The sequence below is a fragment of the Oncorhynchus tshawytscha genome, unplaced genomic scaffold (genome assembly GCF_018296145.1).
Source record: "Oncorhynchus tshawytscha isolate Ot180627B unplaced genomic scaffold, Otsh_v2.0 Un_contig_3241_pilon_pilon, whole genome shotgun sequence".
NCBI classification, from domain to species: domain Eukaryota; kingdom Metazoa; phylum Chordata; class Actinopteri; order Salmoniformes; family Salmonidae; genus Oncorhynchus; species Oncorhynchus tshawytscha.
In genome coordinates this window covers 213,320-230,901 of record NW_024609699.1, presented here as the reverse complement: position 1 = coordinate 230,901, position 17,582 = coordinate 213,320, and the positions used below count along the sequence as shown (strand labels likewise).

The 17,582-nt window shown below is 46.8% G+C and overlaps 1 protein-coding gene across 3 annotated transcripts; it reads left to right on the top strand.

The window, feature by feature from the left end:
• Positions 1–3,268: 3,268 nt before the first annotated feature.
• Positions 3,269–10,351, top strand: p2ry10 (P2Y receptor family member 10). 3 transcript variants are annotated; one of them, XM_024406511.2, is made up of 5 exons: positions 3,269–3,673; positions 4,069–4,223; positions 8,136–8,417; positions 8,505–8,685; positions 8,877–10,351. In XM_024406511.2, exons 3-5 carry the CDS (start codon positions 8,233–8,235, stop codon positions 9,978–9,980), a joined length of 1,470 nt encoding a protein of 489 aa, XP_024262279.2. In that variant the 5' UTR covers positions 3,269–3,673; positions 4,069–4,223; positions 8,136–8,232; the 3' UTR covers positions 9,981–10,351. The 3 variants fall into 3 exon arrangements, with proteins under 3 accessions (XP_024262279.2, XP_024262280.2, XP_024262281.2); XM_024406512.2 differs by lacking the exons at positions 3,269–3,673; positions 4,069–4,223 and having other exon boundaries at positions 7,747–8,417; XM_024406513.2 differs by lacking the exons at positions 3,269–3,673; positions 4,069–4,223; positions 8,136–8,417; positions 8,505–8,685 and adding an exon at positions 8,697–8,823.
• The last annotated feature ends 7,231 nt before the right edge of the window (positions 10,352–17,582 follow it).

Here is a 17,582-nt window from a genome sequence, read left to right as displayed (position 1 = left end):
AGCTGTTCTCAAAACCCTCTGTAGCGCCACCACACTGCAAGGTCACAGACATCATCCCAGTAAGCTGAGCCATCGTCACCGGTGATCAAGCCTACCACTGTCGTGTCGTCAGCGAATCTGATAATGGTGTTGGAGTCGTGCATGGCCACATAGTCGTGGATTAACAGGGAGTACAGGAGGGGAGTAAGCACACACCCCTGTGGGACCTGTGTTAAATGTCAGTGTGGTGGGGTGATGTTGCCTGCCCTCACCATCTGGTGTCGGCCCGTCAGGAAGTCCAGGATCCAGTTGCAGATTGAGGTATTCAGACCCAGAGTCCGAAGCTTAGCGACGAACTCGGATGGGGATAATGGTGTTGAACGCTGAGCTATGAATCTATGAATCTATTGGGGCGGTATGCATATTAAAGTGGGTCCAGGGTGCCTAGGATGATGGAGTTGATGTGTGCCATAACCAGCCTTTCAAAGCACTTCATGATCACAGAGTGGTAATCATTGTGGCCTTATAGTTCTTAGAAACAGAGATGATTGTGGTCATCTTAAAACATGTGGGGATTACAGACTGGGACAAGGACAGGTTGAAAATGACTCTGAATATGCTTGCCAGCTGTTCGTGCATGCTCTGAGAACACGCCCTGGAATACCATCAGGGCCCACAGCCTTGCGGGTGTTGACCTGATTAAAGACCCTTCTCACATCGGCCTCGGAGAGCGAGGTCACCTAGTCCTCTGGGTTGGTGACGGTCCTCACACCCGGCTTGATGTTGTTGTTGTTGTTAAAGAGTACATAAAATGTTAATCTGGTAGAGAGGCATTGATGGTCAGATCACGGTTGGGTCTTCCTTTGTAATCCGTAATGGACTGTAGCCTCTGCCACATGTGGCGGGCATTGGAGCCTGTGTAATATGATTCCACCTTATTCCTGTATTGTCCTTTTGCTCATATGATGACTCTGCAGAGGTCATAGTGGGCCTTCTTGTACTTATTCTTGTCTTCAGCCGTAGCATCAGGGTTGTCTATGATAGCACTGTGTGCGGTAGCCCTGCTCTTTAGTTTAGAACCAACCTCTGTGTTAATTCAGGGCTTTTGATTGGGGAAGCAGCTCACCCTCACCATGGGTACAACGTCATCAATGCATTTTCTAATGAAACCGGTGATGGAGATCGTTAGCTCGTCGATGTTATCGACGGAGTCTCAAAACATATTCCAATCAGCGACAGAAAAGCAGTCCTGTAGCATACCCTCTGATTCTGTTGACCATTTCTCAACAGAGCGAATTGCGGGTACTTCCTATTTCAGCTTCTGCTTGTACACAGGAAGCAAGAGTCATGACCTGATTTGCCGAATGGCGGAGGAGGGAAAGCCTTGTATACTTGCATGTGGGTAGAATAGCAGTGGCCTAGGGCTTTATCACCCCCAGTGGCATTGGAGATGTGTTGATGGAAGTTGGAAATCACGTGTCTTAGTGACACCAAATTAAATCGGAGGCAACCAGAAAGTCAGTCTCTGGGTGTAGGGTTTCCTGCTTGTTTATAGCCTTGTACAGTTCGTTAAGCACCAGCTTGTTATTTTTATTTTCCTGGAATTTCCAGGAATGTATGCAGCAGTCACGATAACAGCTGAAAAATCCCTCGGGAGGTAGAAGGGTTAGCATTTGACAATCAGGTATTCCAAGACGGGTGAACAGTGGGTCGACACTTCCACCATTTTGGAATTAGCACACCATTTGGAGTTGATGAAGGGGCAAAACCCTCCCCCCTTGATTTCCCTGGCTCCATTGTCCTGTCCGCCCGGTGAATGGAGAATCCACCGAGTTGGATAGCCATGGGGGGTATCTTGTCTCTGTTTCTGAAAATCAAAGAAAACTGCAGAGTCCCGTTGGTAGCAGATCCCTGATCAGAGGTCCTCCATCTTTTATCAAGTGACTGTACGTTAGCCAGTACAACGAAGGGAAGAGTTGTCCGGTTTTCCCTTCACTTTAATCTCACCAGGATCCCCCCTCTCTTGCCTCACTTGCCTCTGTGACGCCAGTGTTTCCTCTTGGGTAGCCCAAAAATTGGGTTGGAATTACAGACAGAGCCCAGGGCAGATGATTTGAAGTAGAAACCGGAATTGGGGAAAGTAACTGCCGATTTGATTTTCAAGAGTTGTTGTCGGTTATAAGAAATGATAGCGGATACATTTAGAGAAAATCTAATTAAAATATATCACAAAATAGCAAAGTTGGGTCATAACTTGCAAAACGGCGGTCACCGAGAATGGCGCCATCTAGGATCTACTTGTATCTGGCTGCAGTGAAGGGACAGGGATGGGTTGGAGAGGATCTCTCCATGGACATCAGTATCTGACTGCAGAGAAGGGAGAGGATCTCACCATTGTCCCTTTTCTCCTTTTTTACAGTCTCTAGGAGGAGCCACACAGCTCAGCTCTGTCCTCTAGTGGTAAGAGGAGACATAATATAGCTCAGCTCTGACCTCTAGTGGTAAGAGGAGACGTCACAGAGCTCATCACACAGCTCAGCTCAGCTCTGACCTCTAGTGGTGAAAGGAGTAATCACACAGCTCAGCTCTGACCTCTAGTGGTGAGAGTTATAGAACCCATTGCCCTTTATGGTTGTGAGGTGTGGGGTCTGCTCACCAACCAAGAATTCACAAAATGGGACAAACACCGAATTCAGACTCTGCATGCAGAATTCTGCAAAAATATCCCCTGTTTTCCATATAAAACACCAAATAATCCATGCAGTGCAGAATTAGGCCAATACCCGCTAATGATCAATATTCAGAAAAGAGCCATTCAATTCTGCAACCACCTAAAAGGAAGCGATTTCCAAACCTTCCATAACAAAGCCATCACCAACAGAGAGATGAACCTGGAGAAGAGTCCCCAAAGCAAGCTGGTCCTTGGGCTCTGTTCACAAACATACGCGTCCAGTGTGCGCTCCGAGAGCGAAACGCTCTTCATTTGCAAATGGACAATCTGACAACGCTCTGAATTTATGACTGCACTCTGGCACTCTAGCTAGCAAGAGGTTGCATAGCAACAGCATCAACTTCCGGAATACAGGAAAAGCTCTAGAATGGTCAACGGAAAGGATACAATTAATTTACAGTATACTAAAAGGAACAAATAGTATATAGCATGTAGTATATACTCATTAAGTATGTAGTATATAGTATGTTAGTATGGGTATTCAAACACAGCTTAGGAGAGAAGAGAAGACTAGGGGAGAAGAGGAGAGAAGATGGGAGAAGACAAGCAGAGAAGAGGAGAGGAGGAATCAACTTTTGACAGTTGAGAAGCAGCCTCTGTCACTGGGTCAGTGTAGTTGTCAGTGTAGGGACTATAGTGAGCTAAACTGAAATAAGAAGCAGGCAGGCAGGTCATCTATATCTGTTTTAATAGTTGATAAAGACAGTTGGAAAAGGGAAGTAGCTTATTTCATAAGAGGAAGTAAAGAACCGTTTTGTACAGTTTTCTCTAACCCTAACCCTCTACAGTTGTCTGTCTCTTTGTCAGATAGGATCTGTGTGACTCAGAGAAAGCTGTTAGCAGTGTGACTGGTGGATCAGGGTGTGTTGTAGTTAGTGACTGGGTAGTTGACGCGGAGGGGATTCCCACTCTGTGTTCTGCTGTCACCTGGACTGAAGCTCAAAGTACTACACCTGACTGAAGGTAACAACTATCTCTCTGTTCTTGCATGCACACACACGGCTCCCCCCAGCATTGTGTAGTGTTGTGTTTAAGGTGTTGCTAGGGTCTGACTGACGTAACCAACAGTAGAATAACAGTTTCACAGACAGGCAAAACTGAGAGCCCTGATAGCTACTTCCTACACACAAAAATGCATGCATGCATGCGTGAGCTCACACACACACAAGCACACACACAGACCGCGCCACACTACCCACGACACCACTGTTGACGCTGCTCTGCACCAGAAATTAGCAACGAACAACACACTCATACCCCTCTCCCGCTACATTGGACATCAGAACAGCTTGCTGCTGCCACATTGAGACACACATACAGAGGAAGGCATGCCTGACTTAGACTGTTGACTCCTGCAGTGACAGAGGACCTGTCAGTTGTTCTACTACTGAGTGACTGCTGTTTCACATCCATCTGCTGATGTCATCCTCTGATCTGACCTCTCACCTGACCTCTACCTGCGCCTCATCAGACTGACTCACCTGGAGAGGCAACCTACCTGGTGGAACTAGAGGTAAACCTATAGGTCTTCTGGAAATATTTCAACAGTTGAGCATGTTGAGCTTTTAGACCAGTAGAAGTCTTTCCAGGTCTTCTGTAAACATAACTATTGAGCTTAAAGTCTAGACAAAGCTTTGTCTGTATCTGAGAAACCACTCCTAAGACACAGGGTCAGAAAGGGATTGAGAGGTGTTCTGTCAGAACCTAAGAGAGCCTGTTGGTTGGTTTGACACAGTAGAGAAAAGACTTGGAAGGTATTACAGTGCCTTGCGAAAGTATTCGGCCCCCTTGAACTATGCAACCTTTTGCCACATTTCAGGCTTCAAACATAAAGATATAAAACTGTATTTTTTTGTGAAGAATCAACAACAAGTGGGACACAATCATGAAGTGGAACGACATTTATTGGTTATTTCAAACTTTTTTAACAAATAAAAAACTGAAAAATTGGGCGTGCAAAATTATTCAGCCCCCTTAAGTTAATACCTTGTAGCGCCACCTTTTGCTGCGATTACAGCTGTAAGTCGCTTGGGGTATGTCTCTATCAGTTTTGCACATCGAGAGACTGAAATATTTTCCCATTCCTCCTTGCAAAACAGCTCCAGCTCAGTGAGGTTGGATGGAGAGCATTTGTGAACAGCCGTTTTCAGTTCTTTCCACAGATTCTCGATTGGATTCAGGTCTGGACTTTGACTTGGCCATTCTAACACCTGGATATGTTTATTTTTGAACCATTCCATTGTAGATTTTGCTTTATGTTTTGGATCATTGTCTTGTTGGAAGACAAATCTCCGTCCCAGTCTCAGGTTTTTTGCAGACTCCATCAGGTTTTCTTCCAGAATGGTCCTGTATTTGGCTCCATCCATCTTCCCATCAATTTTAACCATCTTCCCTGTCCCTGCTGAAGAAAAGCAGGCCCAAACCATGATGCTGCCACCACCATGTTTGACAGTGGGGATGGTGTGTTCAGGTGATGAGCTGTGTTGCTTTTTTACGCCAAACATAACGTTTTGCATTGTTGCCAAAAAGTTCAATTTTGGTTTCATCTGACCAGAGCACCTTCTTCCACATGTTTGGTGTGTCTCCCAGGTGGCTTGTGGCAAACTTTAAACAACACTTTTTATGGATATCTTTAAGAAATGGCTTTCTTCTTGCCACTCTTCCATAAAGGCCAGATTTGTGCAATATACGACTGATTGTTGTCCTATGGACAGAGTCTCCCACCTCAGCTGTAGATCTCTGCAGTTCATCCAGAGTGATCATGGGCCTCTTGGCTGCATCTCTGATCAGTCTTCTCCTTGTATGAGCTGAAAGTTTAGAGGGACGGCCAGGTCTTGGTAGATGGTCTGATACTCCTTCCATTTCAATATTATCGCTTGCACAGTGCTCCTTGGGATGTTTAAAGCTTGGGAAATCTTTTTGTATCCAAATCTTTAATCTTTAAACTTCTTCACAACAGTATCTCGGACCTGCCTGGTGTGTTCCTTGTTCTTCATGATGCTCTCTGCGCTTTTAACGGACCTCTGAGACTATCACAGAGCAGGTGCATTTATACGGAGACTTGATTACACACAGGTGGATTGTATTTATCATCATTAGTCATTTAGGTCAACATTGGATCATTCAGAGATCCTCACTGAACTTCTGGAGAGAGTTTGCTGCACTGAAAGTAAAGGGGCTGAATAATTTTGCACGCCCAATTTTTCAGTTTTTGATTTGTTAAAAAAGTTTGAAATATCCAATAAATGTCGTTCCACTTCATGATTGTGTCCCACTTGTTGTTGATTCTTCACAAAAAAATACAGTTTTATATCTTTATGTTTGAAGCCTGAAATGTGGCAAAAGGTCGCAAAGTTCAAGGGGGCCGAATACTTTCGCAAGGCACTGTATGAACATGTCAACCACAAAGACACAGAAGATGGTGAACTTTAAAATGATCAATCCCAAAGTGTTTTGTCTAGTATTGTAGTAGAAAAGGGGGTTTATGTAGAGCTGTGCAGTATTCTGGTTATGGTTAGAGCCATGTTGTTACATCTATATTGTACATAACTGATTTTAGATCACAGTGTGTTGGTCAAGTCTTGGACCGTGTGACTAGACAGTACTGATTGTGTACAGAGGTTTTAGTGTCCTGAATCAACTGTCATACACCCATGTTCTGGGTATGTTTGGTGGAAAGTTCATGGAATATTCTCCTAACCCTCTAAACCAACTAACATCTAAAACAAACGTTACAATCTTTTTCCCTTTCCCTAGAATTATTAGCTGGGTCTCTCTCTCTCTCTCTCTCTCTCTCTCCTCTATTTCAGGACCCTGTCTCTCAAAGATCATTTGTAAGATTCCAAATATCTTTACAGATCTTCTTTGTAAAGGGTTTAAACACTGATTCCCATGCTTGTTCAATGTACCATAAACAATTAATGAACATGCACCTGTGGAACGGTCGTTAAGACACTAATATCTTACAGACGGTAGACAATTAAGGTCACAGTTATGAAAAAAGAGTCCTTTCTACTGACTCTGAAAAACACCAAAAGAAAGATGTTCAGGGTCCCAGCTCATCTGCGTGAACGTGCATTAGGCATGCTGCAAGGAGGCATGAGGACTGCAGATGTGGCCAGGGCAATAAACTGCAATGTCCGTACTGTGAGACGCCTAAGACAGCACTACAGGGAGACCGGACGGACAGCTGATCGTCCTCGCAGTGGCAGGCCACGTGTAACAACATCTGCACAGGATCGGTACACCCGAACATCACACCTGCGGGACCGGTACAGGATGGCAACAACAACTGTCCGAGGTACACCAGGAACGCACAATCCCTTCATTAGGCTGGACTGAGGGCTTGTAGGCCTGTTGTAAGGCAGGTCCTCACCAGACATCACCGGCAACAACGTCGCCTATGGGCACACATCTGACGTTGCTGGATCAGACAGGACTGGCAAAAGTGCTCTTCACTGACAAATCGTGGTTTTTGTCTCACCAGGGGTGATGGTCGGATTTGCATTTATCGTCGAAGGAATGAGCGTTACACCGAGGCCTGTACAATGGCGCGGGATCGATTCGGAGGTGGAGGGTCCGTCATGGTCTGGGGCGGTGTATCACAGCATCATCGGACTGAGCTTGTTGTGATTGCAGGCAATCTCAATGCTGTGCGTTACTGGGAAGACATCCTCCTCCCTCATGTGGTACCCTTCCTGCAGGCTCATCCTGACATGACCCTCCAGCATGATAATGCCACCAGCCATACTGCTCGTTCTCTGCGTGATTTCCTGCAAGACAGGAATGTCAGTGTTCTGCCATGGCCAGCGAAGAGCCCGGATCTCAATCCCATTGAGCACGTCTGGGACCTGTTGGATCGGAGGGTGAACGTTTGGTTCATTCCCCCCAGAAATGTCCAGGAACTTGCAGGTGCCTTGGTGAAAGAGTGGGGTAACATCTCACAGCAAGAACTGGCAAATCTGGTGCAGTCCATGAGGTGGAGATGCACTGCAGTACTTAATGTAGCTGGTGGCTGTTACTTTTGTTCAGGGACACATTATTCAATTTCTGTTAGTCACATGTCTGTGGAACTTGTTCAGTTTATTTCTCAGTTGTTGAATCTTGTTATGTTCATACAAATATTTACACAATTTAAGTTTACTAAAAAGAAACACAGTTGATAGTGAGAGGAGATTCTAAATACAGGAAGGGAGTTGGCCAGTCTTGGCGGTTCGGCCGGGGAAGAGGGGGGAGTATAGAATGATTCTGTACATAACAGACAAATGTTTAAACATATCCTGCAGTTAGATTTACCTTGCTACAATATTTACAGTCCAGTCTCTTCTGCTGTCCTCAGAATAATGTCCTATAGTGTTTTAATCTGTGTAATCATCTTTCTGTCTGTCTGTCTGTCTGTCTGTCTGTCTGTCTGTTTCTCTGTCAGTTCCTCTCCTGTCCTGATGTGGGAGAGGCAGCTTTGGGTACAGAATTAATGTGTGTGTTTGTTTGTGAGCTGTGGGTTTGATTGAGTGTATAAGAGTATGAATCTGAACGTCTCTGGTCTGTGGGAGGAGCTTCCTGTTAACTCCTCCGTGCGGTGTCCCTATGATGTGATTGGTTGGGAGCCACAAATGGAGCAGCTGTACTTTTGGTTCTACCTGCTGCTCTTCATCCCTGGTCTCTGCCTCAACACCACGGCTCTCTGGGTGCTATGTAGACACATCAGGTACACACAGACACACACATACACACACACACACACACACACTTTCCCCAGCCTAGTGTATGTTGACCCCTTCTCCTCTCTCCTCAGTAAGAAGACCAAGGCAGTGATCTTCATGGTGAACCTGGCTCTAGCTGACCTACTCCATGTCATGTCTTTGCCTCTGAGGATCCACTACTACCTGACACACACCTGGCCCTTTGGACAAACACTGTGTCTGTTCTGTTTCTACCTCAAATACCTCAACATGTACGCTTCCATCACCTTCCTGGTGAGAATACACTGTCTGTTCTGTTTCTACCTCAAATACCTCAACATGTACACTTCCATCACCTTCCTGGTGAGAATACACTGTCTGTTCTGTTTCTACCTCAAATACCTCAACATGTACACTTCCATCACCTTCCTGGTGAGATCACACACACCTCTAATCTATCTCTCTCTCTCCACATCCTCCTCCAGGTGTGTATCAGTGTCCAGAGGTGTGTGTTTTTGCTACAGCCCTTCTATGCCAGGCGGTGGAGACGGCGTTATGACCTGTTGATCAGCGCCACCGTGTGGCTGGTGGTGGGAATAGGTTGTTCCCCTTTTATTATCATGAGGATCAGCAACAGCACTGTTCCCAGTCAATACACCCCTAGCCCCAGTGCCAGTCTTATACCCAGCTCTAACCCCAGCCATTACACTGGTAGTCCTATTCAATACTCCACACCCTCCACCTTACCTTACACAAGCTCCAGCCCCAGCGGATGTTTTAAGGACCTGCCCACCAGGAAACTGCCACTCCCCCTTGTGGCAGCCATGATGGTGCTTGCGGAGCTGTTTGGGTTTGTGTTACCGCTCAGTGCCATCAGTTACTGCTCTCTCCGGATCGCTCACTCACTGAGACAGAGACAGGACAGAGAGCACCACCACAACCACCGCTGCCCCTCGACCAGCCAGGCCCAACCCTCAGCCCAGACAGACAGAGAGCACCACCACAACCACCGCTGCCCCTCGACCAGCCAGGCCCAACCCACAGCCCAGACAGACAGAGAGCACCACCACAACCACTGCTGCCCCTTGACCAGCCAGGCCCAACCCTCAGCCCAGACAGACAGAGAGCACCACCACAACCACCGCTGCCCTTCGACCAGCAAGGCCCAATCCTCAGCCCAGACAGACAGAGAGCACCACCACAACCACTGCTGCCCCTCGACCAGCCAGGCCCAACCCTCAGCCCAGATTAACAGGCAGATGGACAAAGATAAGCGTCGCGCCCTGAGGATGGTTATGAGCTGCTCGGCTCTATTCTTGTTCTGTTTCGCTCCGTACCACATCAATTTCCTGTTGTACGTGATGGTGTCTCAGGATATAGTGTCCCACTGCCCCACGATGCTGGTGGTGCGTCATTTCCACCCTGTTTCGCTGTGTGTAGCCAGTCTTTCCTGCTGTCTGAACCCTTTGTTATATTACTTCCTCACTGCAGAGTTCAGACAGCACCTCTCCCAACGCACCTCCTCCCTCTCCTCCTCCATTAGAGGCCGGCTCATGAGCCTGGAAAGCACCTCCTCTTTTAGGGAGTAACAACTCCTGTAGGGAGCACTTTGTCTCCTCCTCCTCTCCTCAATCAATCAAATGTATTTACAATGCCCTTTTTACATCAGCTGACGTCAAAAAGTGCTATACAGAAACCCAGCCTAAAACCCCAAACAACAAGCAATGCAGGTGTAGAAGCATGGTGGCTAGGAAAAACTCCCTAGAAAGACCAGAACATAGGAAGAAACCTAGAGAGGAACCAGGCTATGCGGGGTGGCCAGTCCGTTTCTGGCAGTGCCGGGTGGAGATTATAACAGTACATGGCCAAGGTGTTCAAATGTTCATAAATGACCAGCATGGTCAAATAATAATAATCACAGTAATTGTCGAGGTTGCAACAGGTCAGCACCTCAGGAGTAAATGTCAGTTGGCTTTTCATAGCCGATCATTCAGAATTATAGACAGCAGGTGCGGTAGAGAGAGAGAGTCGAGAACAGCAGGTCTGGGACAGGTAGCACGTCCGGTGAACAGGTCAGGGTTCCATAGCCGCAGGCAGAACAGTTGAAACTGGAGCAGCAGCACAACCAGGTGGACTGGGGACAGCAAGGAGTCATCAGGCCAGGTAGTCCTGAGGCATGGTCCTAGGGCTCAGGTCCTCTGAGAGGAGGGGATAGGGAGAGAATTAGAGGGAGCATACTTAAATTCACACAGGGCACCGGATAAGACAAGAGAAATACTCGAGATATAACAAACTGACCCTAGCCCCCCGACACATAAACTACTGCAGCATAAATACTGGAGGCTGAGACAGGAGGGGTCGGGAGACACTGTGGCCCCGTCTGACGATACCCCCGGACAGGGCCAAACAGGCAGGATATTACCCCACCCACTTTGCCAAAGCACAGCCCCCACACCACGGGGCCGCATGGTAGCTTAGTGGTTAGAGCGTTGGACTAGTAACCGAAAGGTTGCAAGTTCATATCCCCGAGCTGACAAAGTACAAATATGTCGTTCTGCCCCTGAACAGGCAGTTAACCCACTGTTCCTAGGATGTCATTGAAAATAAGAATTTATTCTTAACTGACTTGCCTAGTTAAATAAAGGTAAAATAAAAAATATCAACAGACCACCAACTTATTACCCTGAGACAAGGCTGAGTATAGCCCATGAAGATCTCCCCCACGGCACAACCTGAGACACACCCTTTCTAGGGACGGCATGGAAGAGCACCAGTAAGCCAGTGACTTAGCCCCTGTAAAAGGGTTAGAGGCAGAGAATCCCAGTGGAACGAGGGGAACCGGCCAGGCAGAGACAACAAGGGCGGTTCGTTGCTCCAGAGCCTTTCTGTTCACCTTCACACTCCTGGGCCAGACTACACTCAATCATAGGACCTACTGAAGAGATGAGTCTTCAATAAAGACTTAAAGGTCGAGACCGAGTCTGTGTCTCTCACATGGACATTCCATAAAAATGGAGCTCTATAAGAGAAAGACCTGCCTCTGGCTATTTGCTTAGAAATTCTAGGGACAGTTAGGAGGCCTGCAACTTATGTCCGTAGCGTATGTGTAGGTATGTAGGGCAGGACCAAATCAGAGAGCAAGTCCATGTAATGCTTTGTATGTTAGCAGTAAAAGATCAGCCGAATTTAGCACTAACTGAAGTTTATGTCATGCTTTTTCCGGGAAGATTCTCTTTTAATACACTGCCTGTTCTGTTTCTACCGCTCCTTTCATCCTCTCCGTCTCTCTCCTCTCCTCTCCTCTCTCATCATCCTTTCCTCCTCTCCTCTGTCCTCTCCTTTCCTCCTCTCTCCCCCTCTCCTCTCATCTCTCCCCTCTCCTCTTACTCATCTCCTCTTTTCCTATCTCGTCCTCTCCCTTTTCTCCTCCTCTCCTCTTCCTCCTCATCCTCCTTTCCTCTTCCTCTTCCATTTCCTCCTCATCTCCTCCGTAGACAGATAAAGACTGTTACACAACAGAACACCCCCCCCACTCTGGAGGGACAGAGAGACACTGAACTTCGACCCTGAAAATGTGATATGTAACCAGCTATGTTACTGTAAGATAAACTGATGATGTTTGAAGGGGACTCTTATAAGCTAAATGTGCTAAAACGGTATGATGCAGAGAAAGCCTGGGTCATTGTATGCATCAGCTGCTGTTAGATCATGTTGTAAATTATGTAAATAAAAAGCAGCTTGTTGCTATATCAGACTGACTACTGGGTTTAATACTGCTTGTTCACATGAAGTAAATGATGTCTGTGCTTTTCAAAGATAGTCTTCAATGCTTTAGAGAGAGGCTACTGTAGAGTCTGAGCTGCTGAGGAAGTGGGGCGCTGATTGGGTAAGAGTTGGAGTGTGATGCTAAACCACACAGGAGCTGAAGCAAAGATATGGAACTGACACACACACACACACACACACACACACACACACACACACACACACACACACACACACACACACACACACACACACACACACACACACACACACACACACACACACAGTGCAGCTGCAGTCTCGTACTGTGTGAGTCTGGTTGCCAGGTGCTGGGGTAGGTTGGCAGTTTAACAGTTGAACTGTTACCAACTGTTACCACATGGTCATTCTCCTGTGGCTCTTGCAGTTGCACTCCAATCTCACGGTAGGGTCTGAAACACATCCCGATTTCCTTTAAAGGGCACTGCTTTGACCATGGTCAATAGGGTTCTACATAGGGCTCCACACAGGGCTCTACACAGGGTTCCACATAGGGCTCTACATAGGGCTCTACCTAGGCCTCTACATAGGCCTATACATTGGGCTCTACCTAGGCCTCTACCTAGGGCTCTACATAGGGCTCTACATTGGGCTCTACCTAGGGCTCTACATAGGGCTCCACATAGGCTTCTATATTGGGCTCTACATAGGGCTCTACATAGTGCTCTACATTGGGCTCTACCTAGGGCTCTACATCAGGCTCCACATTGGGCTCTACCTAGGGCTCTATATAGGGCTCTACATTGGGCTCTACCTAGAACTCTACATGGGGCTCTACCTTGGGCTCTACCTAGGGCTCCACTTAGGGCTCTACATTGGGCTCTACATTGGGCTCTACCTAGGCCTCTACATTGGGCTCTACCTAGGGCTCTACATAGGGCTCTACCTAGGGCTCTACATTGGGCTTTACATTGGGCTCTACATTTGGCTCTACATAGGGCTCTACCTGGGGCTCTACATTGGGCTCTACCTAGGGCTCTTCCTAGGGCTCTACATTGGGCTCTACATGACTCGTTTGTCTTGATGACTCCTTTGTCTTGCTCATTCACCCTCTGAATGACACACATACAAAGTCTATGTCTGAAATGTCTCAAGACTTAAAAATCCGTCTTTAACCTGTCTCCTCCCCTTCATCTACACTGATTGAAGTGGATTTAACAAGTGACATCAATAAGGGATCATAGCTTTCACCTGGATTCACCTGGTCAGTCTATGACATGGAAAGAGCATGTTTTCTTTGTATACTCAGGAAATAGGGCTCTGGCTAACAGTAGTGCACTATATAGGGAATAGGGCTCTGGCTAACAGTAGTGCACTATATAGGGAATAGGACTCCGGCTAACAGTAGTGCACTATATAGGGAATAGGACTCCGGCTAACAGTAGTACACTATATAGGGAATAGGGCTCTGGCTAACAGTAGTGCACTATATAGGGAATAGGGCTCTGGCTAACAGTAGTGCACTATACAGGGAATAGGACTCCGGCTAACAGTAGTGCACTATATAGGGAATAGGGCTCTGGCTAACAGTAGTGTTCTATATAGGGAATAGGGCTCTGGCTAACAGTAGTGTTCTATATAGGGAATAGGGCTCTGGCTAACAGTAGTGCACTATATAGGGAATAGGGCTCTGGCTAACAGTAGTGCTCTATATAGGGAATAGGGCTCTGGCTAACAGTAGTGCACTATATAGGGAATAGGGCTCTGGCTAACAGTAGTGCACTATATAGGGAATAGGGCTCTGGCTAACAGTAGTGCACTATATAGGGAATAGGGCTCTGGCTAACAGTAATGCACTATATAGGGAATAGGGCTCTGGCTAACAGTAGTGCACTATACAGGGAATAGGACTCCGGCTAACAGTAGTGCACTATATAGGGAATAGGGCTCTGGCTAACAGTAATGCTCTATATAGGGAATAGGGCTCTGGCTAACAGTAGTGCACTATATAGGGAATAGGACTCCGGCTAACAGTAGTGCACTATACAGGGAATAGGGCTCTGGCTAACAGTAGTGCTCTCTATAGGGAATAGGGCTCTGGCTAACAGTAGTGCTCTATATAGGGAATAGGGCTCTGGCTAACAGTAGTGCTCTATATAGGGAATAGGGCTCTGGCTAACAGTAGTGCTCTATATAGGGAATAGGGCTCTAACTAACAGTAGTGCTCTATATAGGGAATAGGGCTCTGGCTAACAGTAATGCTCTATATAGGGAATAGGGCTCTGGCTAACAGTAGTGCACTCAACCATTTCAGGTCATTTCAGGCCTTCAAACAGCAGGTGCATGGAAGCACCCCAGAGGACATGTGACAGAGGAAGTAACAGCAGCACAGTGTACATACTGTACAGCCAACACACACACATCAGGAACTAGCAGAGTCCTTCACACCGAGACAGACACTACAGGGACTCCTGGTGCATACTGTACAGCCAACACCCACACATCAGGAACTAGCAGTGTCCTCCACACCGAGACAGACACCACAGGGACTCCTGATACATACTGTACAGCCAAGACCCACAGATCAGGAACTAGCAGTGTCCTCCACACCGAGACAGACACCACAGGGACTCCTGGTACATACTGTACAGCCAACACCCACACATCAGGAACTAGCAGAGTCTGTCACACAGAGACAGACATCACAGGGACTCCTGATACATACTGTACAGCCAAGACCCACAGATCAGGAACTAGCAGTGTCCTCCACACCGAGACAGACACCACAGGGACTCCTGGTACATACTGTACAGCCAACACCCACACATCAGGAACTAGCAGTGTCCTCCACACCGAGACAGACACCACAGGGACTCCTGGTACATACTGTACAGCCAACACCCACAGATCAGGAACTAGCAGAGTCCTCCACACAGAGACAGACACCACAGGGACTCCTGGTACATACTGTACAGCCAACACCCACAGATCAGGAACTAGCAGTGTCCTCCACACCGAGACAGACACCACAGGGACTCCTGGTACATACTGTACAGCCAACACCCACAGATCAGGAACTAGCAGTGTCCTCCACACCGGGACAGACACCACAGGGACTCCTGGTACATACTGTACAGCCAACACCCACACATCAGGAACTAGCAGTGTCCTCCACACCGAGACAGACACCACAGGGACTCCTGGTACATACTGTACAGCCAACACCCACACATCAGGAACTAGCAGTGTCCTCCAAACCGAGACAGACACCACAGGGACTCCTGGTACATACTGTACAGCCAACACCCACACACCAGGAACTAGCAGAGTCCTCCACACCAAGACAGACACCACAGGGACTCCTGGTACATACTGTACAGCCAACACCCACACATCAGGAACTAGCAGAGTCCTCCACATGTTATAGAATAGAGGACCAGAACAGTAGTCTGTAAAGAAGAGAGGACCAGAACCGTAGTCTAATGTTCGAGAAGAGATGACCAGAACAGTAGTCTAATGTTATAGCAGAATTGGAGTCTGTTATAGAACCAGAACAGTAGTCTGTTATAGAGGAGAGGACCAGAACAGTAGTCTGGTATAGAAGAGAGGACCAGAACAGTAGTCTGGTATAGAAGGGAGGACCATAACAGTAGTCTGGTATAGAAGGGAGGACCATAACAGTAGTCTGTTCTAGAAGAGAGGACCAGAACAGTAGTCTGGTATAGAAGAGAGGACCAGAACAGTAGTCTGGTATAGAAGAGAGGACCAGAACAGTAGTCTGTTATAGAAGAGAGGACCAGAACAGAAGTCTAACGTTCTAGTAGAGAGGACCAGAACAGGAGTCTAATGGTATAGTAGAGAGGACTAGAACAGTAATTTAATGTTCTGGAGGAGAGATCCAGAACATTAGTCTAATGTTATAGAAGAGAGTACCAGAAGAGTAGTGTAATGGAATAGAAGAGAGGACCAGAACAGTAGTCTAATGTTATAGAAGAAAGGACCAGAACAGTCTGTTATAGATGAGAGGACCAGAACAGTAGTCTAATGTTATAGTAGAGAGGACCAGAACAGTAGTCTAACATTATAGAAGAGAGGACCAGAACAGTAGTCTGTTATAGAAGGGAGGACCGGAACAGTTGTCTGTTATAGAAGAGAGGACCAGAACAGTAGTCTGGTGTAGAAGAGAGGACCAGAACAGTAGTCTGGTAAAGAAGAGAGGACCAGAACAGTAGTATGTTATAGAAGAGAGGACCAGAACAGTCTGTTATAGATGAGAGCACCAGAACAGTAGTCTGTTATAGAAGAGAGGACCAGAACAGTAGTCTTTTATAGAAGAGAGGACCAGAACAGTAGTCTGTTCTAGAAGAGAGGACCAGAAAAGTAGTCTAATGTTCTAGTACATTTCTTGCTGTTTGTGGTTTTAGGCTGGGTTTCTGTACAGCACTTTGATATATCAGCTGATGTAAGAAGGGCTATATAAATACATTTGATTTGATTTTGATTTGATTTGGACTACAGGAAAAGGAGGACCGAGCACGCCCCCTTTCTCATCGACTGGGCTGTAGTGGAGCAGGTTGAGAGCTTCAAGTTCCTTGGTGTCCACATCACCAACAAACTAGAATGGTCCAAACACACCAAGACAGTCATGAAGAGGGCACAACAAAGCCTATTCCCCCTCAGGAAACTAAAAAGATTTGGCATGGGTCTTCAGATCCTCAAAAAGTTCTACAGCTGCACCATCGAGAGCATCCTGACTGATTGCATCACTGCCTGGTACGGCAATTGCTCGGCACTACAGAGGGTAGTGTGTACGGCCCAGTACATCACTGGGGCCAAGTTTCCTGCCATCCAGGATCTCTATACCAGGCGGTGTCAGAGGAAGGCCCTAAAAATTGTCAAAGACCCCTGCCACCCCAGTCATAGACTGTTCTCTCTACTATCGCATGGCAAGCGGTACCGGAGTGCCAAGTCTAGGACAAAAAAGGCTTCTCAACAGTTTTTACCCCCAAGCCATAAGACTCCTGAACAAGTAATCAAATGGCTACCCGGACTATGTGCATTGTGTGCCTCCCCCCCAACCCCTCTATTTACGCTGCTGCTACTCTGTTCATCATATATGCATAGTCACTTTAACCATATCTACAAGTACATACCACCTCAATCAGCCTCACAACTTTTATAGCCTTTCTACTGTATATAGACTGTCTTTTTACTGTTGTTTTATTTCTTTACTAACCTATTGTTCACCTAATACCTTTTTTGCACTATTGGTTAGAATCTGCAAGTAAGCATTTCACTGTAACGTCTACACCTGTTGTATTCGGTGCACGTGACACATACACTTTGATTTGATTTGATAGTGTCTCTCTAATCTCTCTGGTCTCCCTCTATCCTCTCTAGTCTTTTTCTATTATCTCTAGTCTCTCTATTCTCTCTAATATCTAGAC